Below are 24,593 nucleotides of genomic sequence, written 5' to 3'. Positions count from 1 at the left end.
GCATTCTTGGAGGTAGCTGTATTCATCCTCGTGTCTGAATAAAGCTCATAGTCTTACAGTTGAAGTAGATGCGTTATTTGTATGAGGTTGTTCTCTCTCCAGCACTTATACTATGTTAATACATCTGAGTTGCCTGTCTGTGTCCTGCAACCAGCTGCTGTTCCTGTGCAGAGTGTCCTGACTTCCTGTTGGTCTATGTATATATACACATCCTTGGTGCTCCTTCTAGTGGTTACTTAGTTGTAGTGTATTTACATTAACCCCTTGTGTATATACAGTGATGCATATCACTACATCACACCTTTTTTCTTTTTACATATTTTCTATACTTTGTTAAAGAAAATTGTACAAAACAGGTAGATAAATGATGATATGTACAAGTTGTGATGATATTGCTGTTTATACAAAGCCAATTAATATTTATGAGTCCAATCTTAATTTAAAAAATTTATGACTCCAAACTTTATGAATTTGTTTGGTTGAGATGTTTTTTCTGTTGACGTGGTGATATTTATATTGTAATTTCTTTGTGAATGTCGTCAGTGTTCTTGTTTTTAAGTTAGCAACAAATCATCACAAGGTGTTCGAATGGTCGAACCACTTATGTTGACTGCGTGGACTTTTTTCTGTGCTTGTGGTATCGATTTAGTGTGTCATCTGCCTTGAAAGCTGGTGTACTTGTTTGTTCTGGAACAAATGTGAATTTGTAAGATTCGTTGTCATGCCATGGTATGTTTCTACTCTTGTCATTTTTTGGAGTGTGCTGTTGCATTGTCCTTCATGTGCAGAGTTGCACCATGTTGTACAGGTCATTGTTTCATTGTTGTTGTTTCTGACGTTTCTGTCTGTTGTTTTCGTTGTCGTACTTGTTGTTTTTGGTGTGCTTGTTGTTTCCGTTTTTGTTGTTCTTGTTTTTGTCTTTGTTATGCTTCTTGTTGTTTTTGTACTTGTAATTTTTGTTGTTGTGCTTGTAGTTTTTGTTGTGCTTCTTGTTGTTTTTGTTGTTGCTGTTGTTCTTGTTTCTTTTGTGCTTCTTGTGTTTTGTGTTGTTCTTGTTGCGCTCAATGACTGTTCTGTATGGATACTTTGAGTCATTCTCAAATGTATTGGTCAGTGACCTTTGTAGTATCTGATGTTTCATTGAGCATTTCTTTGTGAGGATTGTGAGAATGATCTGATGTTGCATTGATCTTGCTGACACCAGTCATTCGTGGTGGATTTAATTCCTCTTCTTTGCTTTCTTGGTGCTCCTCTTCTGGAGTCATTTCTGGTTCATCTGAATCATCTTTGGTTAGTTGGTGCTCCTCTTCTGGAGTCAAAATCTTCAAGATTTAATTTTCTTGTGGGTAGTTTAGAGTGGATGAGGTTTCAATTGATGCGGTCTCACTAGACTCATGAGTGGTTGGGCTTTGTTTGTCAAGTTCTTTTGCACAGACGAGCTGAGATCTGTCAGTCTCGCTGTGATCTTGCACATCTTGTATGGAAATTGTGATTTCTTCGTCACTTGTCTCACATACAGTGGGTAGACTTACATTGTCTTGTTGATTATGTGAGTTGGTAGACTTTCATAGTCTGCTTCTGGTTGCTCAGATAAGGTTGATAGACAGTCATGGTCTTGTTCATGCATGGACTTCGCTCTGGAGTCTTTAGTTACTTTTGTTTTGGAGTCTGTCAATGTACTCTCTGTGGAGGCTTGCGTCGCTCTCTGTGTGGAGTCTTTCATCGCTCTCTGTGGAGTCAATCTATGCTCTCTCCACGGAGTCGTTCAGTACTCGCTGTGTGCCGTTGTTTTCTTCTTGGGTATGTGACAGGTTGCTGCAATGTATCAACGATCTGCCATTGTATCATGGTATTGGATTCATCTACCATGAGTCAAGTCGTGTTGAGCTTTTCAACCATGGCACTGATGCTTTTATGATCATCATATCCGAATAACCCAGCCATTTCGATAAACAAATCATCTTTTTTGGTTTCGGATGTGTTATTGTCCTCTTCATGTTCAATGAACAAATCATCTTCTTTGGTTTCGGATTTGCCATTGTGCTCTTCACTTTGGGTGGTGCAAACTGCTTGCTCGAGGGTGCTGTGAAAATTATGTTCAACTGCTGGAAGACGTTTAGGCATTGTTGTGCCATTTGAGGTTTAATTTGTTGGTTTTGTGCCTTTAAAACTCTTATTTTAAATTTTCGGGCAGTGTTGCTTTAAGTGGGTGTGATCTGAGTCATCTGACATCATGACGCTTGTGACGTAAAGCGTAGGAATCAATTGCGCATGCGCGAATCAATTTCTCTTCACTGTGCGCTTTTTCGTAAACTGCGTATGCGTGACTTGCGCATGTGCAAATCACTCTTCAAAGTGTGCACTCTTTTTGTCCAACTGCGCATGCGTGATCCGCGAACGCGCAGTTCCATCGTCGAACTGTGCTCTCTTTCTGTTCAACTGCGCATGCGCGACTTGCAGCTTGCGCATAACGATCTGCATCCTAAACTTCTTTTTTCAATTGTGCATGGGCAGAACGATCTGCTTCCAAAACGGCTGGAAACCATAGCCGCGCATGCGCAGACTCACATTTGCACCTTTTGTTCCCCGGGCAGTTTAAAATGTGCTCAGACGCCATTTTGACTTCTTTAGACCCGTGGAAAATAACTTTTTCGATGTTTTTTCTTGTTAAAAACTTAAAGTTACTTTTTTCTTGGATCTGTACTTTTCAATCACGATTTCCAGCGTTAAACCTTTCTGTTCTGATAATGATTGTTTATATTTCGTATCACTCATTCTCTGTGAAATCTGGTCTCCGAGCATTGAATGTATTAAAGCAGCATTGTTACTGGTGTTACAGTGATCTTCAAATTTTATAAGTATTACTTCTAATTTGGTGTTGTCTTCACCTTTCAAGTAATTAAAGCAATTATACATTTCTCTAGCGTCATGTCCTGGTAGTAGAAGTGCTATTTTCATTTCTTCTGAAGCTGTGCTCAACTCATTAGCTATGTTATATAGTTTGAACGTTTGTTTAAAAATTTTCCATCTATGACTTAAATTACGGGTTGTTTTCAGATGCAGTGGAGTTCCAACGTGTTTCATTGAGTCAGCGAAGTCTTCCCACGTACGCATTTTCTTCTGGTTTCGATCATGCTTTGTCTGCATCTTGTGTAACCTTCTAGCAAGCGATCTGAAGTCCCCTGGTACCATGTATTATTCCTCGTGTCTGAATAAAGCTCGTAGTCTTACAGTTGAAGTAGATGCTTTATTTGTATGAGTTTGTTCTCTCTCCAGCCTTTATACTATGTTACATCTGAGCTACCTGTCAGTGTCCTGCTCACCAGCTACCGTTCCTGCGAAGAGTGTCCTGACTTCCTGTTTGTCTATGTATATATACATCTCTGGTGCGTCCTCTAGTGGTTACTTAGTTGTGGTGTATTTACATTAACCCTTTGTGTATATACAGTGATGCATATCACTATAGAAGCTACCTCTAATTGGTTATACAATTGGAGTTAATATAGTCTAACTATCAGTTATGCTGTCATTTTCACATTGATTAATTTAGAAATTACTTCACAACACCTGAAAGCTCAAAGAATGGCAGACCTTTACATTTCTTTTTGGAAAAATATAGGCATCTGTTAAGTTGATGAAAATCAGTGCTGAGGAATGAAAGCTCTAACACCAATTAAGCACTTCAGGATATATTACAAAAATAGGGACAAAATGTTGAGCATTAAATCTCCCCAATATAGTGTAATCCCGATCTCAAAAAAGCACTGCACAAAATCTCACAGAACATACGAATCTAAGAAATAGGAAGAATAGACCATACGGTGACACGGTAGCACAATGGTTAGCACTGCTACCACACAGCACCAGAAACCCAGGTTCAATTCCGGACTTGGGTGACTGTCTATGTGGAGTATGCACGTTCTCCCTGTGTCTCCTTGGGTTTCCTCTGAGTACTCAGATTTCCTCCTATAGCCCAAAAATATGTAGATTAGGTGGATTGGCCATTTTAAGTTGCCCCTTAGTGTCCAAGGATGTACAGGTTAGGTGGCGTTATGAGGATAGGCTGGGGATGGCAGGGGAGTAGATCTGGGTAGAGAGCTCTTTCGTACGGTCGCTGCAGAATCGATTGGCCGAATGACCTCCTTCTGCACCATAAGAATTTGATGGAGCCCTCCCTATTACTCAATACAATCTTGGCTGATTATCAGCCTTAACTTCACTTTTACGCCTGACCCCATAGACATGTCTATCTAACCCAACCTTAAATATATTCAAAAATGGAGCACCTACAATCTTCTGGATTGACAACTCTTATCAGTGAAGAAATGTTTCCTCTTCTCAGTCATGTATGATCAACCCCTTATCCTGAGACCATGTTCATGTTCTAGATTCTCCAGCCGTAGCATGCAACCTCCCAGTGTCTATCCTACGGGTTCCCAAATCAGGATATTTACAGTGCAGAAGGAGGTCATTTGGCCCATCGAGTCTGCAGCTACCCAAACCCGCACATCCACCGTATGCCCACAATTCCAGCCTATTCCCGTAACCCTACCTAACCAAACCTTTTGGACACTTAAGGGCAATTTAGCATGGCCAGTCCACCTAATCTGCACATCTTTGGATTGTGGGGGGAAACCGGAGCATCCGGAGGAAACCCACGCAGACACGGGGAGAACGTGCGGACTCCACACAGGCAGTGACCCAAGTTGGGAATTGAACCTAGGACCCTGGAGCTGTGAAGCAACCCTGCTAACCACTGTGCTACCTAAATCGTGGGTCATGACTCCACTGAATGAATAGAATAGTGAGCTCTGAGGCAATAGGCCACTGTCGACTGGAGACTAGCGCAGAACTCAGGAACTGGTTTTGTGGCCCAATGATATGTGCATGTACTGTGGTTCAGAGGTTGGAACTCCAAGGTGTCATTGCTAGAACATACTGGGGGAAAAAATATTCCCCTCCCCACTCGACAACTCTCTCCTCTATCCCCCCATCCCCATCCCATCCCTACTGTTTTCTCTTCTTTTATAATAGCAGTGTTACATTTTCTAACTTCAAATTCGCAGGGACTGATTTAGAATCCAGGGAACTTTGGAAAATCATAAGCAGTACAGTGACTGTCTCTGCAGCTACCTCATTCAGAAACTAGGTTTAGGCCATCAGGTGTGTTGGATTTGCCTGTAAATTTCTACGATAGTTTTGTCTGCTGATAATAATTAGCTGAAGTTTCTCGCTCTTTTGAAAGTCTGTTATACTCTGTTTCTGGTATATAATTTATGCTTCCTACTCTGAAGACAGTCACAAAATATTCAATCAACGGGTCTCTACCCTTTCTTTATTCCCTATGATAACTTCTCCCGTCTCAGCCTCTCGGAGACCAACTTTTACTTTAGCTACTCTCCTTGTTATATACTTGTAAAAACCCTTACAATGCATTTTTATATTCCTGGCTAGTTTACTCACATTGTGACTTTTTAATCAACTTTTTGGTTGTAATTTCTGGTTCCTAAAACACTCTCAATCTTCAGGCTTATCAATATTCCTTGCCACATTATAAACTTCTTCTTTTAATCTAATGCTATCCTTAAATTCCTCAGTCAGCCATTGTTGGATTTTTCTTGCTGAGATTTTGATTTTTAATGTAATATATTTTTAATCTTTATTTACATGTCTACTGTTTAGTTTGCGCCACATTTTTAGTCTATTTACCCAATTGACCTCAGTCAACGCTCCCTTCATACCTACATAATTAGCTTTATTTAAGTTTTAAGATGCGTGTTTAGGACTAGGGTGTATTACTATCCTAGAGTTATAGAGTTTTACAGCACAGAAAAAGGCCTTTTGGCCCATCACATCTGTGCCGACCATCAAGCACCTATGTATTCTAATCCCATTTTCCAGCGCTTGGATCGCAGCCTTGTATGCTATGGCATTTCAAGGGCTCATCTAAATCCTTAAATGTTGTGCGGGTTCCCGCCTCAACCCAGCTTTCAGGCAGAGAATTCCAGATTTCCACCACTCTCTGGGTGAAAAAGTTTTTCCTCAAATCCCCTCTAACTCTTCTGCCCATTACCTTAAATCGATGACCCCTGGTCACTGACCCTTCAACTCAGGGGGAATAAGTATCCATATGTCCTTCATAATTTTATACACTTTAATCAGGTCCCCCCTCAGCGTAAGGAGAAGAACCCCAACCTAATGAGCCTCTCTTCATAGCTAAAATGCTCCAGCCCAGGCAACATCCTGGTGAATCTCCCTGCATCCTTTCTAGTGCAATCACATCTTTCCTATAGTGTGGCATCAGAACTGAACTTTCAAAACTTAATACGGAACTCAACTTCCTGAGGATGTGCTAGATTTTATGCTACCATCCCAGTGTGTATGAATGATGTGGAGATGCCGGCGTTGGACTGGGGTGAGCACAGTAAGAAGTCTTACAACACCAGGTTAAAGTCCAACAGGTTTGTTTCAAACACGAGCTTTCGGAGCACGGCTCCTTCTTCAGGTGAATCCTGAAGAAGGAGCCGTGCTCCGAAAGCTCGTGTTTGAAACAAACCTGTTGGACTTTAACCTGGTGTTGTAAGACTTCTTAGTGTGTATGAAGGCAGTGGTACAATTAAAATCCAACTGCCTATACGCCATCGCTAACCGCAATTTACCCTTTTAAGGGCCTTATCTCACAATTGCTGGAATTTAGCCAGCAGCAGGAGAGACCCACGCCAAGCAGTCAGCCCATTCAGGGAAGGGCGGGGGCAGGACCCACCTTAATTGGCCCATGAGGCCCACTCAAGAGCTCCCCCAACCTGCCCCCTTCAGGTTCCCAACCCCCATGGTCTCTCAAACTCTGGTCCCCACACCCCTTTCTAGGGCCTGCTAGCTTGTCACCTGTCGAGGCCTCTAAACACTTGAAACTTGATCCAGTGCAGCTCACCTCCTCGTCATCCAAGTGCAGTACCAGCAGTGGCCATTACCCCCAATAGTAATGTCTGTACTGAATAGATGCCAACCTCTGATCGGCCAGCAACTCGTGAGGGGCAGAAACCCTGGCTCTGGTCTAGTAATGACCAATTGGTCACTTTGCCGAGGTTTTTAGCTGGGGAGTGTAGGGATGGTAGTAGGAACCATGGCATGCTGTAAATTCCAACCCAATCTCTTTTTCTCAGTGGATCTTTTACTATGTGTTTATAAATTAATCCTGTCCCACTGCATAACAGTAAATCTAAAATAGTTTAAGTCAGTTCCACCATGTATTACTCCAGGAAACTATAAAGTGCTACACTTACTGTGTGCTGCCCATTTACTGCAATTTTGTGTAAAATAAAATCAGACGATTAAACACTAGTTTCTGGGCCTCAGAAAATCACCTGCCCTATTTACTGGCAATCGATGCTGCATTCTTATGGAGTACTGGAAATTCAATGGTGGGTAGCCAAACGTATTTCATTCCTAGGACAATTAGAGTTAAGAGTGGGGAATGGGAATGGGGTACAGGAAGGCAGGGAAAGAGAGTGAATGAAAACAAGGGGAGCCTTCAATGTAACTTTTAAACAGATGTTTTCAGTAATAAAAATGAATATGATTTTGTAAGCCTTAAATTAAATCAAATTTGCAATGTTAATTAATTGACATCCTATAGTATTGCTGAAGTTTCATTATGATAAGTTAATGCAAGTTTATTCTGTTCAAAATTAAAATCTTGATCCAATTCCAGAAGAACATTAAAACTAGTTAAACTTATAATTATAATCATTATAATCTTTAGCAGTGTCACAAGTAGGTTTACATTAACACTGCAATGAAGTTACTATGAAAATTGCCGAGGCGCCACACTCCGGCTCCTGTTTAGGTACACTGAGGGAGAATTCAGAATGTCTAATTCACCTCACAAGTATGTCTTTCAGGACTTGTGGAAGGAAACCGGAGCACCTGGAGGCAACCCACACAGACATGGGGAGAACGGGCAGACTCCGCAGACAGTGACCCAAGCCAGGAATCGAATCCGGGTCCCTAGCACGGTGAAGAAACAGTACTAACCACTGTGCTACCTTGCCTCTCACATGTGATTAAGCAACATTTAAGTCCATGTCTAGGCCAAGTAAAACCAAATTATTGTGAGGAAAATCTTTTTCACACCGGGTGTTGGAATCTGAAACTCATTGCCTGAAAGTGTGGTAGAGGTGGGAATCCTTCCAACTTTTAAGAAGTATTTAGATCAGCACTTGAAAAGCCATTGGAAACAAGGCTATGGACCAAGTGCTGGAAAATGGGATGAGAATAGGTAGGTGCTTGATGGTCGGCATCGTCATGATGGGCCGAAGAGGCTCTTTTGTGCTGTAGGCCTCTCCGTTTCTTCTACATCTGAAGTTCACCTCAAATGGAGTCACCAGTCTATGACGTAATGGCAACCGTTTTTCTACTGTTGGGATGCCAACAAGTAAATTTCAGCAAACGGGGTGTACACATTTTCTTTACCGAGTTGGGTGTTCATATTTTCTTAAATACATATGCAAGTTAACTAAACCGTTGAACCAGTCACATTAAAATACCAGCATGTTCTAGTTATGTGCCATCTTAAAGTGCCTCCAGGTGCTCCGGTTTCCTTCCACAAGTCCCAAAAGACATACTTGTGAGGTGAATTAGACATTCTGAATTCTCCCTCAGTGTACCTAAACAGGAGTCGGAATGTGGCACCTCGGCGATTTTCACAGTAACTTCATTGCAGTGTTAATGTAAACCTACGTGTGACACTACTAAAGATTATAATTATAAGTTTAAACTAGTTTTAATGTTCTAAATTAAGTTTAAATGGACATTTGATGATTGGTGCTTTTATCTTTTTCTTTTTTTTCTATAAATTTAGAGTACCCAATTACTTTTTTCCAATTAAGGGGCAATTTAGCGTGGCCAATCTACCTAACCGATACATCTTTGGGTTATGGGGGTGAAACCCACGCAGACACGGGGAGAATGTGCAAACTTCTCACGGACAGTGACCGAGGGCAGGTATTCGAACCTGGGTCCTCAGCGCCGTAGTCCCAGTGCTAACCACTGTGCTGCCCTCGATTGGTGCTTTTATAAAATAAATACATACAACCTGCAAAAGCGTTTATTTTCTGCAGCAAAAACAAAAAAAATGAAAGATTTTAACAGGCAGTTAAATTATATTAATCTTTAGAGTAATAGTTTCAATGCCAGGACAAACTAAAAAAAAAGCTACATTGTTTATTTTTCCTCACTTCCTTGGAAACATCTAGAAAACTGATAGTAATTTCTCTACTAGAATATAATAAAATCCAGAGAAATACCATTTATTCCTTCAAACCTACTTGATTCATGTATGAATGATTATTTTGTTGAGGACTTTCAGCCCATATCATTGTATTGTTCCCACCCAAACTGCATATTGCTCAAAGGCACCGTATAATTTTGTATCGCATCTGCTGGTTAATCTTCACAAGACCCTTACCGTGTCCTGTACTTTAAAAGTCACTCTTGGCCCTGTTCCAGATATAGTTGGTTCTGGAGTTTGGATTTCAATAGGGTCTTCTGCCTCACCAACTCTAGAACTAAATGAGAACTCATGTGAACATAACATCAATGAGCAACAATGTAGCGAATAAATCAATTACATACTCCAACTGAAAATAATTTGAAATTTGAAACAATCAGAATTACATCACATAAATCAATATGTGTATTAATTCACCGCAAATTCATGACTAGAAATGCTTACATACGATGGACTTTTCCATTTTAAACAAAGAATATTTCAAATTGGAATCAGGCCGAAATCTCCACTTGCATATGACTCTACTATATGACATTAAGAGCTATGGTGGCCAGATATCCCAGTTTGACTGCGACTGTCTGGATTTCTCACTAAGTGTCCTGACAATTTTCTTCATATTGCTAAAATGCCCAGGTTTTCATACCTGCTGGGCCTCCTCCCCTTTTTAACCCATCAATTTGGGGCATGTTTGCTAGTTTCCAGATTCTGGCTAAATTGAGAGAATTCCATCACCCCCCACCCCGCCATAGCACACACGCAGATCTGTGAATGTGCGCCTTGTAGGGGCCGGTTTAGCACAGTGGGCTAAACAGCTGGCTTGTAAGGCAGAACAAGGTCTGCAGCGTGGGTTCAATTCCCGTACCGGCCTCCCCAAACAGGTGCTGAAATGTGGAGACTAGGGGCTTTTCACAGTAATATCATTGAAGCCTACTTGTGACAATAAGCGATTATTATTCTTATTATATTATTATTATAACTTGGAAGGAGTTCAAGCTCACCCTGAGGTTTCAGAGACAGAAGATTGCAAGATGGAAATCAGGCATTTTCTGCTCAGGCAAGTCAATGAGCCAAGCTAGGCAAGTTCTGTTCACCGGAGCTGCACTTGGGATTGTTGTGCTTACCTACTTATTGAACACTGTTCTATTATTGATTGTCTGAACATTGGCTCCGCTCACCATCATAATTAAAAACAAAAAAATGCTGTTCTGCTTGCCTGCATAACAACAGCGAGTGCACTGCAAAATATCACTCATTGGATCGGATATAAGGTGCTACATAAAATTCAGACTCCTTCTTAATGTCATAAAAGTGTAAAAACAGTAAATTTAACAGTAAAAGTATTTCACCTCGTCCTTTCCAGTCTTCTTACAGGTGGTCTTCCAGAGGCTGAGATACTTTTTGATCTGTTGTAGCTGGGCTTATAGCCTAGACCCCATTTATCTTTAAGGGAAGCTGCCTGCACAAACAAACATTTTTTAACAGAATAAAAAATACACTCAACATTTCACAAAGCCAAGCTTTAGCAATATATCATAATCACTCTTTTTATGAACAAATTCTGTTCCACATTTCTACTGTTTTAGATCATTTACATTAAACAGTATTATTAACTCAATTTTTAAAAACCCTATTCTTTGTTTTTTATTGTTAACACAGTTCTTAATTTGGGTTTAAAGCATGAAACACAACAAACTTGCATACAATCCCATTTTAAGGTACACAATGTTTTGTATGAATAGGTAATTTGCCATTAACTCTTCACTCTTGCTTCTAAGTCTCCCTATTTGTCACCAGTCCATTTCACCAGTCTTGCAGGCTTCTTTTAATTTGTTTGTGAAATGTGAGCAATGCTAGCAAGGTCAGCATTTATTGCCCATCCCTAATTAACTTGAGAAGGTGGTGGCGAGCCACCTTCTTGAACTGCTGCAGTCCATGTATTGCATAGTGCCCTCGCCATTAGTCAGGCAGCTAAGAATATAAGAAATAGTAAGAAGTCTTACAACACCAAGTTAAAGTCCAACAGGTTTGTTTGGAATCACTAGCTTTCGGAGTTCAGCTCCTTCATCAGGTGAGTCCGAAAGCTAGTGATTCCAAACAAACCTGTTGGACTTTAACCTGCTGTTGTAAGACTTCTTACTATACCCACCCCACTCCAACACCGGCATCTCCACATCATAAGAAATAGGAGCAGTAGACCGTACAGCCGCACATGCCTACTTCTCCATAATACCCAGAGCTACATAGAGTATATGGCACAGAACCAAGCCATTTTAACCAGGCAATGATGATGTTAATGCTTGAGCCTCCTCCTATCTTTTCTCATTTAAATCTATCAATGTAACCCTCTTTTTCCTGCTCCCTCATATGCTTGTTTAGCTTCCCCTTAAATGCATCTATATTATTCCTTGCAACCACTCCCGATGGTTGAGAGTTACACATTCTCACTGTTCTTTTGGTAAAGAAGTTTCTTTTGAATTTTCTGCTGCTTTCTTGGTCACAATTTTGTGTCGGTGGCCTCCTATCTGGCTGCATCACAGCCTGGTCTGGCAACTGCTCGGCCCAAGATTGCAAGAAACTTCAGAGTCGTGAACACAGCCCAGTCCATCACACAAACCTGCCTCCCATCCACTGACTCCATCTACACCTCCCGTTGTCTGGGGAAAGCAGGCAGCATAATCAAAGACCCCTCCCACCCTCCTTACTCACTCTTCCAACTTCTTCCAACGGGTAGGAGATACAGAAGTCTGAGGACACGTACAAACAGACTCAAAAACAGCTTCTTCCCCGCTGTTGCCAAACACGTAAACGACCCTCTTACGGACTGACCTGATTAACACTACACCCGTGTATGCTTCACCCGATGCCGGTGTTATGTAGTTACATTGTGTACCTTGTGTTGCGCTATTATGCATTTTCATGTACTTAATGATCTGTTGAGCTGCTTGCAGAAAAATACTTTTCACTGTACCTTGGTACACGTGACAATAAACCAATCCAATCCAATCCAGTTATGCTCTTCCCACACATTCACTCTCTATCCAATCTATCAAAAGCTCTCATAATTTTAAAGACCTTTACCAAATCACTCCTCAAGCCTTCTTACTTCATGTGAAAAGCCTTGTAAATTTTCTCTGTCACTTCTCCAGTATCGCTATATCCTTATATAACATGGAGACCAGAAATGCACTCCCAAGTGTGGTCTAAAGTTAATTAAGAGGTTCAGCATAACTTTCTTACTTCTCAATTTTATCCCTGCAGACATAAAGGCCAATGCTTGGTTTGCTTTTTTTTTTAATGGTCTTGCTAACCTGTGGTGCAACATTTACTGATTTGTACTCCAAGATCCCTTTGGTCCACTAACCACTTGACTCAAGTCCACCAAGTAACAAGTGAACCCCCTATTCTTCCTACCAACTTGTACTACTTCACACACAAGATAAAAGCAAATTACTGTGGATGCTGGAATCTGAAACAAAAACAATCACAGCAGGTCTGACAGCATCTGTGGAGAGAGAAGGGAGTTAACGTTTCGAGTCTGAATGACTCTTTGTGAAGGCTAGAGAGAACTGGAAATAGGGTCAGATTTATACCGTAGTGCGGGGGGTGGAGGGGGGGGGGGGGGTTTAAGAGCCGTGGGGCTGGATAAGGGGCCAGTGATAGGTGGAGATTGACAAAAATGTCATGGACAGAAAGACAAAAGGAATGTAAATGGGGGTGTTTAAGGCTAGGAAGAGTGCTGATAGTGACACATAGAGATTAGAATGTGTGAATGGCAGAACAAAGGTGAACAGTGTGTCAAAGGGCAATGAGGAACAGTTGGCCCAAGTGGAGTGGGGGAGGGGGGACAACGGTGAGGGAGAAACAGAAAATAAATTGGGGATAGAAATAAAAATTTGGTGAAGGTGAAGGAGAGAATTCACAGTCTGAAGTTGTTGCACTCAACGTTAAGTCCGGAAAGCTGCAATGTGCCTAATTGTAAGATGAGGTGCTGTTCTTCCAGTTTACATGGAATGCGCTGGGCTTCACTGGAACATTGCAGCAGGCTAAGGACGGACATGTGGATGTGAGAGTAGGACGGACCGGAGGAGTTCGGTAAAGCGGTCACCCAGTCTGCATTTGGTCTCTCCAATATAGAATAGATGTGTTGGGAGCAGCAAATGCAACAAACCAAATTGAAGGAGGTGCATGTGAAGCGCTGCCTCACTGGAAAAGTGTGTTTAGGCCCTGGAATGGTAAACAAGGAGGAAGTAAAGGGCAGGTGTACACCTTCTGCGGTTGCATGGTAAAGTGCCTTGGGAAGAGGGTGAGGTGTTGGGTGTGATGGAGGAGTGGCCAGGGAACGGTCCCTGTGAAATGCTGACAGGGGAGTGAGGGGAAGATTTAGTGTGGTGGAATCATGCTGGATTTGGTAGAATTGGAGGAGGAGGATTCTTTGAATGCAGAGGCTGGTAGGGTGAAAAGTGAGGACAAGGGGGTCCTATCCTCGTTCTAGGAGGGAGGGAAAGGGATGAGAGCAGAGGTGCGGGAGAAGGGTCAGATATAAGGTTGAGAGCCTTGTTGACCATAGTTAAATTGTTGACCTTAAACCACGATTAAGGAAGAATGAAGACAAGTCAGCAGCACCCTTTTGGAAAGTGGCATCATCGCAAAAGATGCTAAGGAGGCGAAGGAACTGTAAGAATGGGATGGAGTCCTTACAGGATGTGGGGTGTGAAGAGCTGCAGTCGAGGTAGCTGTGGGAGTTAGTAGGTTTGTAATTAATACTAGTGGACAGTCTATCCGCAGAAATTGAAATAGAAAGGTTAAGGGAGGGAAGAGAAGTGTCGGAGATGGACCGTGTGAAGGTGATAGATGGGTGGATATTGGAAGCAAAATTAATACATTTTTCCAGGTCCAGAGAGAAACATGAAGCAGCTCCAAAATAGTCCTCGATGTACTGATAAAAGAGTTGTGGGATGGGGCTGGTACTACTTCACATTTAACTCCGTTGAACTTCATATGCCAATTATTTGCTCATTCTACAAGTTTTTCATGTCCTTGTAAATTGTTGCAGTCCTCCTCAGTATTGACTCTATTCCCCCCATCCCCACACCCCTTCACACAAATTTTATATCATTCATAAATTAAGAAATTGTGTTTTTGATTCCAAAGTCCAAATCATTAATTTAAATTGTGAAAAGCAGTGGTCCCAACACTGATCCTTGTGGACATCACCTTCTGTCATTCTGAATAACTGCCCTAACTCTTGTGCTCGGTTTACTGCCTTTAAGCCAACGAGCAATTCAATCTGCCAACAGCCTCCTGAAAGTATTAGACAATGTTGGACTTTAACCTGGTGTTGTAAAACTTCTTACTGTATTAGACACCAAAGTGTACCTTTATGCTTCAGGCAGTGGGAGAGCTACACTGAGTTTATCCATATTCGGCTAAGTACAGAGACTGCGACCTTATTGGATTACCCAGTATAAACAGGACAGTGTGGCAGAATCACAGTTGAATTTACATAAGTGACAGCAGGAAACTAACAAGGTCCATGGATCATTGAATCAGAGAGCAGAGGATACCGATTACAATACAATGACATGGGAAAAATACATAATTTCGGCCTTCATGCGGTTTTCTTTACAAACACAGAAAAACAAGACTTAACCAAAACATTTCCAGAAAGCTCATACTACATCTGAGGGAAAAATAATTGACTCACCCTCATACTGGATCGCCGTAATTTTTTCCGAACATCACGACGGATGTCGTTAACAGCGACAGATTCCAGCTGTTGATAACGCTGAATCTCTTGGTTTATGGTTCCCTCACTTGCACCAAGTTTTCTGTAAAGATACAAATGTTTTATTAACTTGGTTGAGTTGAACAATATTGAGATTCTACGTAGTCTTCACAGTTCTTTAGGATAAACACATAATTCTAAAGACAAAAGCAAAATATTGCCGATGCTGGAAATCTGAAATAAAAACAAAAAATACTGAAAATACTCAGCAGATCAAGCATCATCTGTAAAGAGAGGAACCAAGTTGACAAGCTTCCATCACACAATACGGAGTATTTCCAGAATTTTCTGTTTATATTAATTGATGGGGATGGACTGCCATTTCATCAAATATCATATGATTACATCTCTAGGAATATGTCAAACTATAGTTGGCAACCTCAAGGGACAATTTGCTCCATCTGCTAACTGTCCAAGGAATGAATCAGAAAATTCCCCACCCCTCTCTTATCATTCTTTTCTGTGCTTTGCAAGTTCTACTCTGGTTAGAAAAATGTTAGACATATCATACAAAGTTTGTTTTTATGGCAAGGTCATTACTCTGTCTCACACTAAACACATTACTGAATTTTGAATTAAAATGTGATTTTTATTTTTTTATTCCTTTTATAAATTTAAAAACAAACCATTCAGCACGTAAGATTTTGCTTCAAAATGTATGAATGATAAAATTTCCATGAGGTAATCCAAAGTTTCATATGCCCTCAGTATCACTATGTGAATTTGGCAAATTTATTTTTGGAATTTGATAAATTAGGGGGTGAAGTACTAGGCAAATTCAAATTCCTAATAGGGTCTGGTGAACCTCTTTAAGTAAACACATTTAGAATGAAGTGCAATCACATGACAGCTCACATGATGCTTGATCATAGAATCAGCACTGCATCAAGGGCAGCACGGTAGCACAGTTGCTTCACAGCTCCAGGGTCCCAGGATCGATTCCCGGCTTGGGTCACTGTCTGTGCGGAGTCTGCACGTTCTCCCCGTGTCTGCGTGGGTTTCCTCCGGATGTTCTGGTTTCCTCCCACAGTCCAAAGATGTGCAGGTTAGGTGAATTGGCCATAATAAATTGCCCATAATGTCCAAAAAAAAGTTTAGCTGAGGTTACTGGGTTACAGGTATAGGGTGGAGGTGTGGGCTTAAGTAGGGTGCTCTTTCCGAGAGCCGGTTCAGACTCAATGGGCCGAATGCCCCCCTTCTGCACTGTAAATTCCATGATTCTATGATCACATGACACTTGCCACAATACATTGCAAGTTATATGAAGTAAAGAAAACAAAAGTAAAACAAATTCAATTAACTAACTCTCACACTCAACCCCAAAGCCCAATACAGGGATTTGAGCTCACTCCTCAAAGAGAAGCGTCAAAACAGCCTGTCCCTATAAAATATATTACACAAGGTAAAACCATGGGCTGATATTAAGCCTCCCTCGCTACATTGTGTTTCTCCACCCTTACCCAGCTAGTGATCCTCGCTCTCTCCTGTTTGTTTTTCTCTCCCTTTTCCCTAGTTTATGTGTCTTTCTCTCCCTTGCTTGGCTAGTTTTTTTATTCACTCTTCGTCTCCCTCAGCAGTTTTTGTTTCCCTCTTTTTCTCTCCTCCAATTTGTGTGACTCTCTTTCACTCCTCACCCATTATAGGATCTTCCCGATTAATCTGATAGGCTCTACAATGGAATATAATAATCTGGTCCATCAGATTATTGCCTTGAGAGAATTTACGGTAAGTACGTCTGTTGTTTCATAACTATCAGGATATTTTATTATGTAGCTCCTCACATCAGTGTCATTGATTAACAGTTAATGCAAGAGTTCAATTCTGCCTTTAAAATTTTAAAGAGTGCTTTGAGGATCACATTTCATAATTGTCCATTTATGTATGAAATGGTCCTAATATTTGCCTGATTTAGTTTAGGGCTCCTGGACTTTGACAGCACAGGGGCAAAGTGGTTTGTCTGGCACTGCTAGGAATGGGAACCTGGTGTCATCAAAATACATTATTTGCCAAAGAATGATTCTGACACCATTGAATTGGAAAACCAAACTTAATTGTTAAAACAGACTTTTTCAAAAATAGGCTAAACGTGTGAGCGCAATAGAAATGGCTATCCAATTTATGTCTCTTGCAACATAATGAGCTGGAAACACTATGGCTGGGATTTTCAGTTTGGGAACGGAATAGCATGCGATTTGCGTTTCTGTTGGGGCTCTATTCGTTTTGTGATTAAGGATATGCAAATGAGCCGGCATGAATTGAAAACAATTCCCAGCCCAGCAGGAAGTGTAACTGCTGGAGCCAGAATTAGCGTTGAAGAGTCTGACAGTTGGAGCTGTTTATAAGCACTCCACTCACCACACACTCATTGTAGCCATTAAGATGGCTCAGAGAAGACCTGCCGCCAATTTTGGGAGTCTGTAGTAGACCCACTGCTTGATACCAATGAGGATAGAGGGACACCCTCTTCTCTAGGATGGGCTGCAGACTTGAGCCTGGCCTCCTGAACTGCACCTGGGAAAAGTTGGCAGAGGCAGTCAGTGCTGCCAGCCTCACCAGCTGGTGATCTTGAGGGGTGGGGGGGTCACTGGTGAGGACTTTTCTCTGAGAGGAGCAGAGAACCGGGGGGTGGGGGTTCCAAAGGCCATGGTGCAGGTGTCCTTTGTTTGGGGTGAGCTCGGCTATCCTCTGCTTGCTCTGCAGTGGGGCAGCGCTTCTGAGGAGTGCCAATACCTGGTGAGCCACTGATTGAGCGTGGCCACGCCTCTCCCCTTGATGATATCGCAGAGGTAAGTGGGTTTCCAGATAGGTAGCCTGGGTGGGCTCCCATATCGCCAGAGACTCTCTGGACATACACAGGACACAGTGAGCAGTCAGCAGTGTCGGCAGCCAGGACCTGTAAGTAGCAGCAACGGGGCTCAGTTAAAGCCATATATTGAAGCAATGGTCTGAGCCAGGCCACTCCCATCCCAAGGTGGACACCTTCTTTACGGGTGTGGCACCAAGTCACTACCCGGTACTACCCTCAACCCGGGCACCACCCCCCAGCAAGCGCGACAATTTTTGATTGTCTTTGAGAGTTTTTTTTAGCCTCCCCCTCAACAGCCATGGCATCCAGGCCCCACTTGTAAATACTTGCATTAACTCGCGCCTGCGAGACCTCTGCCTACGAGGGGCAGAGCATTGTGGAGCATGCAGTGTCCAACTCGGTAATGATATTTAAATCTATGCAAATGACAGTTTTGCATGGGCCTGCCAGCGCAGGGCGCAAATAACAGCGCCAGCGAGGAATCGGAGCATGGCGACGGAATCGGTGCTGGGTGCAAATCGTGATTTTTTTTTCCATTGCGCGCTATTTTCAACCTAATTACAATTGTCGCTGCCGGCATCACAGTGGAGAATTCAGCCCCACGTCTACAAAGGTTCATCAACAACATTGGTTTCAGAAAAATATGAATGAACCACATATAGTGTCTCTATTAACAAGGCATCAAGGCAATTAGCTGGAATATTCAACGAGGGGCCTCCAGACATGAACTTACCAAGTTACCATGGGAATACTCACTTGAACAATGGCACATGGTCAGAGAGTGGGGATTCATAGACATGAACTGATTAAGTTAAATAGGGAAAATGCATAGTTATGACCATGTTTGAATTCCTGGTAATGGTCACTCTTTGCATGTTTAAAGTTCTGCTTTCCTGCAGGACACAGGACAAGCAGCTGAGATGCTGACAGAAGAAAACCTGAGTGGGGTCCCTCTGCCTTCCTTAGCCTACAATCCACTTTGCGAGCTTCGACCCTGTTTGCTGACCATGACTGCCCAGGAATGCCCCCTGCTACAGACAAGAGACTTCTTGGAGGAAATCAACCCCTGTTACTATGTCCAGGAGAACAGCCAAAATCAGCTGTCTACATCTTTAAATTAGAAGCATTGAGACCTCCGAGGGAAAGCTGCAAGATCCCAGCCTGAAACCAGCTGTTTCATCAAATGCATACCCCTTTTATTTCTCTAGATTCTAATTTAGTTAATACATCCTTCCCATTCTGTAATCTTTATTTGCGTGTGTGACTTTGTGTGCACATAGGCACACAAACTACAAGTAAACATTTAAACACTCATTGAATTAGCAAATACAGCATTTTCAAAAATGCCTTTTACAAACCAGGAGGGGGCAAAAATGGGGAACAATTTAATCCCTTCTCACCTGACTCTACACCGGATTTGGCAAAAAAGTGGAGGAAGAATTTGAAGATTGGTACATATATGGACGTGGAATATAAAGTTTCACTTACTGGTAAATACCTGATATTTGTCAGTAATGGAGGTAGGGTATGGTATAACAGTACTGGTGTAAATGAGGCCCAGGATCTGACAGTACCAGGCTGTAGAAGGGACTTTAGTTGGCGGATTAGTTGCCTTAATATCCTGTATTCATTTTAACCAGGTGTACGACTATATTTCATGGAAATAGGCACTTGGCAAAGCATGATGAATATTTAGCCTTATTTCAGTCAAGAAGTTCTGCATGAAACAGTCAGAAGGTCATACAATGTAAACAAGCGTGCAGCTGCACACTGTTTTGCTGACAGCATACAATTATTATTTTTCTTAGGCAAGGAACCCAAGGACTGTTATTAAAATCTAACTCTGGCCTGCTCGGTTTTCTGTCTTTTGCTAATCTAAAGAATGCCTTCTGTCCTAGATATTGCTTACTGTATCATATAAATTGCCTGCCTTTACCTCTGTAAAGGGGGGACAATTGGAATGACTGTGGTCTCTCCAACCCCCCCCCAACAAACTTTGTGTTTAATTAAAGGACCTTTGGCGAAAACTCGAAGTGCTGACTTGCTGTATGTTATTTACGGGGAGGTGGTGGCATAGTGGTATTGTCGCTGGACTAGTAATCCAGAGACCCAGGATAATGATCTGGGGACCTGGGTTCGAATCCCATCACGGCGGGAAATGGAATTTAAACTCAATTAAAGATCTGGAATTAAAAAGTCTAATGATAACCAAAAAACCATTGTCAATTGTCGGAAAAATCCATCTGGTTCACAAATGTCCTTTAGGGAAGGATATCTGCCATCTGGCCTACATGTGACTCCAGACCCACAGCAATATGGTTGAATCTTTACTGCCCCTTCAAGGGCAATTAGGGATCGGCAATAAATGCTGGCACAGCCAGCGACGCCCAAGTCCCATGAACGAATTTTAAAAAAGGATCACAAAAGACTGCATTCAATGTTTGTTGAGATTTGATGTGTGCATGTTCCTTTTACAGCTTTTCTAATTATCTATACCATAGTAATTCTAAATCAGAGCCTGTTTGTGTGGGAATAAATCAAAACTCAACTAATTTGTTACTTATTTTTAGAAAAGAAAAAAAGCACACGTTAGGATGGTCCAACATCTCTCTCCCTCAACTTGATGCATTTTCTAAACTAAAAGACGAATAGTTTTTACGAAGGTTTAATTTAAATTGTATTGAAATTATTAAAAACATATATCAATTTATGCAAATCCAGAATTTAAACTTTTTTGCAAGTAAAACATAATATTTTTTCGGGCCAATTCCCTGAATGGGCAAAGAGGGTCAAGGAGCAAAAGCAGCATTGGCTTGAAAATTGTGGGCCCGACTGCCCTGAGCTTCCATCCATAAATTTTAATGGAGGAAAATCAAGGTACAGGAGCCTGTGATTTTCCAACCAATAGCACTTGTGATAGGTGCCACAACCATCTATTAATTAGTCCTTTAATTTAAAATAAAAGCAACAGCTAATAATGGTCTGCAATCATTAGTTTGAAACGTTTAAAGTAACCTTCCCGTTTCACTCTCTGGCACAGAAACATACCAATAGCTTTTCAACTTAAACAACATATAGCTCCATAAATAAAACCAAAATACTGCAAATGCTGGCAATCTTATAAAAACAGAAAGTACAGGAAAAACTCAGCAGGTCTGGCAGCATCTGTGGAGCGAGAAACAGACAGGCAGACTTTTCTGACACGGCAGGGCCTGATAGAGCCAGTGAGACTGGCTCCACAGAGATAGGGACATCATAGAACATAGAAAACATAGAACATAGAAAAATACAGCACAGAACAGACCCTTCGACCCATGATGTTGTGCCGAACTTTTGTCCTAGATTAAGAACAAATTAATTTACACCCCATTGTAGCCACCGAAGTTGGCCATTCCCTAAATACAAAATGGAGGAACGCAAAGCTTGCAGGTTAAAATGGACAATGTTAACAGCACAAGCAGGCTGCACCAAGCCAATGTGTATTCTGTCCGCTAAGAGAGCAGACAGCACCGAAACGAACATTCCACATACTAATGAGGCAATCTCCGGGATAGTTAACATAGTAATGGAACGATCCCAGGGACAATGGACACAAATGGGGAAGTGATTGCAACAGTGTATGGGAAACCAGACACCCCGGCACCAGGGGGGTCCGAAAACAAAGCACCTGAAGGCCGGCCCAGTAGCCAAGGAACAGTCTCAGTATTGGGGGGATTCAAACATATCGATTGGGAAGAGAATCAATCGATTCCCAGCAGGAAGGGTCCGCCCAAAAGGGCGCGAAGCCCTGGGACCTATAAAAGACAGGTCCCAAACTCAGTTCGTTCTTCTTAACCAGCCCTCCTCTCTGGACCAGCATTTCGACCAGCTTTTGCCAAAGAAGACCTTGAACGAGAGAGAGGAGAAGTTTGGGACAGCAGCCGCCAGCAAGTAAGTCTCACAACGATCGCTACCAGAGATAGACACTCCTGACCCCTTTTTAACCCGTACCAACCTGAAGTCTGCAGACCAGAGCAGAGCAAGAGGCCTTGTCCCCTGATCCGGCAGTTCCCTTTGAGATAGGTATTGGTTTATTTAGTGGTAGGAATAGTTTAATCCTCTTAGCGTGTGCATGGGTAGTATTATAATTGTATTATAATAAACTTAGTTGTTTGAACTTACTAATTGGTGTATGGTTTTATTGCTTTGAACTTGACCTTGAAACTTGTGGCGGTATCTTAACGATACCTGGCGACTCCAGAGCTAAGTAACGAAACAGAGCCAAATTGAGTGTTAAGCACACTCACCCAGTACGAGCAATACCATCATTCTACCATAATCCATTTACCTATCCAATAGCCGCTTGAAGGTCCCTAATGTTTCCGACTCAAATACTTCTGTTGATGGTTTGTTCCACCTGGGGAAAAAGTCTCTGTCTGTCTATCTATTCCTCTAATCATCTTACAAACCTCTATCAAGTTGCCCCTCAATCTCCTCCGTTCTAATGAGAAAAGGCCGAGCAGCCTCAACCTTTCCTCGTAAGACCTACTTTCAATTCCAGGCAACATCCTGGTAAATCTCCTTTGCACCTTTTCCAAAGCTTCCACATCCTTCCTAAAATGAGGCGACCAGAACTGCACACAGTACTCCAAAAGTGGCCGTACCAAGTTTTTGTACAGCTGCATCATCACCTCACAGCTCTTAAATTCAATCCCTCTGCTAATGTACACTAGCACACTATAGGCCTTCTTCACAGCTCTATCCACTTGAGTGGCAACTTTCAAAGATCTATGAACATAGACCCCAAGATCTCTCTGCTCCTCCACATTGCCAAGAACCTTACCGTTAACCCTGTATTCCGCATTCATATTTGTCCTTCCAAAATGGCCAACCTCACACTTTTCAGTGTTAAACTCCATCTGCCACTTCGTAGCCCAGCTCTGCATCCTATCTATGTTTCTTTGCAGCCGACAACAGCCCTCCTCACTATCCACAACTCCACCAATCTTTGTATCGTCGTCAAATTTACTGATCCACCCTTCAACTCCCTCATCCAAGTCATTAATGAAAATCACAAACAGCAGAGGACCCAGAATTGATCCCTGTGGTACACCACTGGTAACTGGGCTCCAGGCTGAATATTTGCCATCCACCACCACTCTCTGACTTCTATCGGTTAGCCAGTTCGTTATCCAACTGGCCAAATTTCCCACTATCCCATGCCTCCTTACCTTCTGCATAAACCTGCCATGGGGAACCTTATCAAATGCCTTACTAAATTCCATGTACACCACATCCACTGCTTTACCTTCATCCACATGCTTGGTGACCTCCTCAAAGAATTCAATAAGACTTGTGAGGCAACCCTACCCCTCACAAATCCGTGCTGACTATCCCTAATCAAGCAGTGTCTTTTCAGATGCTCAGAAATCCTATCCCTCAGTACCCTTTCTATGACTTTTCCCACCACCGAAGTAAGACTAACTGGCCTGTAAATCGCAGGATTAGCCCTATTCCCTTTTTTGAACAGGGGCACGACATTCGCCACTCTCCAATTCCCTAGTACCACCCCTGTTGACAGTGAGGACGAAAAGATCATTGCCAACGGCTCTGCAATTTCATCTCTTGCTTCCCATAGAATCCTTGGATATATCCCGTCAGGCCCGGGGGACTTGTCTATCCTCAAGTTTTTCAAAATGCCCAACACATCTTCCTTCCTAACAACACTCTCCTCGGGCTTACCAGTGTTTCACACTGTCCTCTCCAACAATCTGGCACCTCTTATTCGTAAATACTGAAGAAAAGTACTTGTTCAAGACCTCTCCTATCTCTTCAGACTCAATACACAATCTCCCGCTACTGTCCTTGATCGGACCCACCCTTGCTCTCGTCATTCTCATATTTCTCACATATGTGTAAAAGGCCTTGGGGTTTTCCTTAATTCTACCCGCCAAAGAGTTTTCATGCCCTCTCTTAGCTCTCCTAATCCCTTTCTTCAGTTCCCTCCTGGCTATCTTGTATCCCTCCAGCGCCCTGTCTGAACCTTGGGGGCGATTCTCCGCACTCACGATGGTGCGGAGAATAGTGGGGGTCGTAAATTTTTACGGCCACGCTAGTCTGACGCCCTCCCGCTATTCTCCCCCCCCCCCCCACGCCCGCCTCCCGACACGAATCGCTGCCCGCCGTTTTTTTACGGCGAGCAGCGATTCTCAGCTGGCCGATGGGCCGAAGTCCAAGCCCTTTACGACCGTTTTTAGGAACGTCAAACACACCTGGTCTGACCGTTCGTAAAAACGGCCGTAAAGTTCGGATCTTGAGAACCATGGCACCGATTGGCACGTCAGTACCACGGCCGTGCCAAGGGTGCCATGGGCCCGCGATCGGTGGGCACCGATCGCGGGCACCGGGTACTTACCCCGCGCACTCTGTCCTTCCGCCGCCCTGCTGTATCCATTCGCGGGGCGGCTGAGGGGCATCCCGGCCCGCGCATGCGCGGGTTTCGCGCAAATGCGCGATGACGTCATCCGCGCATGCGCGGGTTGGAGTCTTCCAATCCGCGCATGCGCGGCTGACGTCATGTGACGCGTCAGCCGTCGCAAACTCTGGCAAGCGGGCTTAACGAAATTCGTTAAGCCCGCGATGCCGGAGTTCACGGCCGCGGCATGCTAGCCCCGACCGGGGACCAGAATCGGTTCCCGGTCGGGGGGGCGGAGGCTGGCGTCAATCCCGCCCGT

At 42.8% G+C, this 24,593-nt stretch overlaps 1 protein-coding gene across 12 annotated transcripts in view; it reads right to left on the bottom strand.

The window, feature by feature from the left end:
• The window catches only part of kiaa1109 (KIAA1109 ortholog), a 534,122-nt gene that overhangs the window by 89,526 nt on the left and 420,003 nt on the right, over positions 1 to 24,593 (bottom strand). For all 12 annotated transcript variants that reach the window (XM_038792378.1, XM_038792369.1, XM_038792381.1 and 9 more), the window contains 3 exons: positions 14,994 to 15,117; positions 10,636 to 10,745; positions 9,467 to 9,566 (listed from right to left, as the gene is read on the bottom strand). In XM_038792378.1, coding sequence (XP_038648306.1) covers positions 9,467 to 9,566; positions 10,636 to 10,745; positions 14,994 to 15,117 — 334 coding nt within the window. The remainder of the gene's footprint in view (positions 1 to 9,466; positions 9,567 to 10,635; positions 10,746 to 14,993; positions 15,118 to 24,593) is intronic.

This window comes from Scyliorhinus canicula, chromosome 3, assembly GCF_902713615.1.
Source record: "Scyliorhinus canicula chromosome 3, sScyCan1.1, whole genome shotgun sequence".
NCBI lineage: Eukaryota > Metazoa > Chordata > Chondrichthyes > Carcharhiniformes > Scyliorhinidae > Scyliorhinus > Scyliorhinus canicula.
This window is presented reverse-complemented; position numbering and strand designations above follow the sequence as displayed.